Below are 1,129 nucleotides of genomic sequence, written 5' to 3' on the forward strand. Positions count from 1 at the left end.
CTGCTACCCGCGGCAGGAGAAGCTTGACTTGAGCTGCTGCTGTTGCTGCTGCTGCTGCTGCTGCTGCTGCTATGATGATGAGGCTGCTTTCCCCCTGCGGGAACAGCACCAGCAGCAGTCGCTACCTGCGGATGAGGCAGTTCGTTGCTTGCCCGTTGGCGCCCCTCCTCAGCAGCAACAGCAGCAGCAGGAGCTGCTGCAGCATCTGCTGCTACTGGGCTGCCAGCTTTGCTGCTGAGGGCCGCCTTCAGTTCATTGAATCGCTGCTGCCTCCACCGTATCTTGTCTTCCCTGTTTGATGAGCTGCTGCTGCTACTGCTGCTGCTGTTGCTGCTGCTGCTGCTGTCTGCCTCCCCCTTCAAATCCATGGCTACGCTGTCATACATCGCCGTTCCTGCGCCACGGGACTCTGCTGCAACAGCAGCAGTTGCTGCTGCTGGGTCCGAGGACGGCCGCGCTGCTTCTCTGCCTGCCCTGCTGCTGCTGCTGACACTGTCCTCTCCCGCGGCATCGCCTGAGCGAGGTCGTTTGCTGCTGCTGCTGCTACTTCTGTTGCTGCTGCTCGCATCTATTAGGTCCTTGGACGCAGCAGTGGGCTGCTCTGCCATCCGCTTTCTGTCCATGGTGTCGCTGAATTGTTTGCTGCTGCTGCTGCTGCTGCTGCTGCTGCTGCTGCTGGACTGCTGTGTACTGTTGCTGCCTTCCAGCTTGCTGTGGGGTTTGTCTTCACTAGTCGAGCAGCTGCTGCTGCAGGGCAATGGGTGGAGCTTGCCGCTGCTGCTGCTACTGCTGCTAGCAGCATTTCTGCTGCTGCTGCTGCGCTTGCTGTTGCTGTCTGCCGCCTCTGCCTTTGGCGATGCGGCTTGCTCTCCCCCCACCTGCGCCTCGGATCCCTTCGGCAGTGCAGCAGCAGCAGAGCCGCCTGACTTACTACTACTACTACTGCTACTACTACTACTACTACTGCTGCTGCTGCTCACGCTGCTGCTGCTCTTGCTGCAGCTGCCCCCTGCACTGCTCGGCTGGTCAGGTTTGCTTCCGCCTTCGCACACAACGTCACCATTCAGTGTCTTGCCGCCTCTGGCGCTGGGGGCTTCTGCTGCTGCTGCTGCTGCTGTTGCTGCTGCTG

The 1,129-nt window shown here is 60.7% G+C and overlaps 1 protein-coding gene across 1 annotated transcript in view; it reads right to left on the reverse strand.

Moving 5' to 3' along the window:
• Positions 1 to 1,129, reverse strand: part of EMH_0062810 (uncharacterized protein) — a gene marked incomplete at both ends in the record, with an annotated part of 5,459 nt that overhangs the window by 1,429 nt on the left and 2,901 nt on the right. Inside the window, one exon of the mRNA XM_013498075.1 lies at positions 29 to 996. Within this exon, the coding sequence (XP_013353529.1) occupies positions 29 to 996 (968 nt within the window). The remainder of the gene's footprint in view (positions 1 to 28; positions 997 to 1,129) is intronic.

The sequence above is a fragment of the Eimeria mitis genome, genomic scaffold, assembly GCF_000499745.2.
Source record: "Eimeria mitis Houghton genomic scaffold, Emh_scaff3163, whole genome shotgun sequence".
Taxonomy (NCBI): Eukaryota; Apicomplexa; class Conoidasida; order Eucoccidiorida; family Eimeriidae; genus Eimeria; species Eimeria mitis.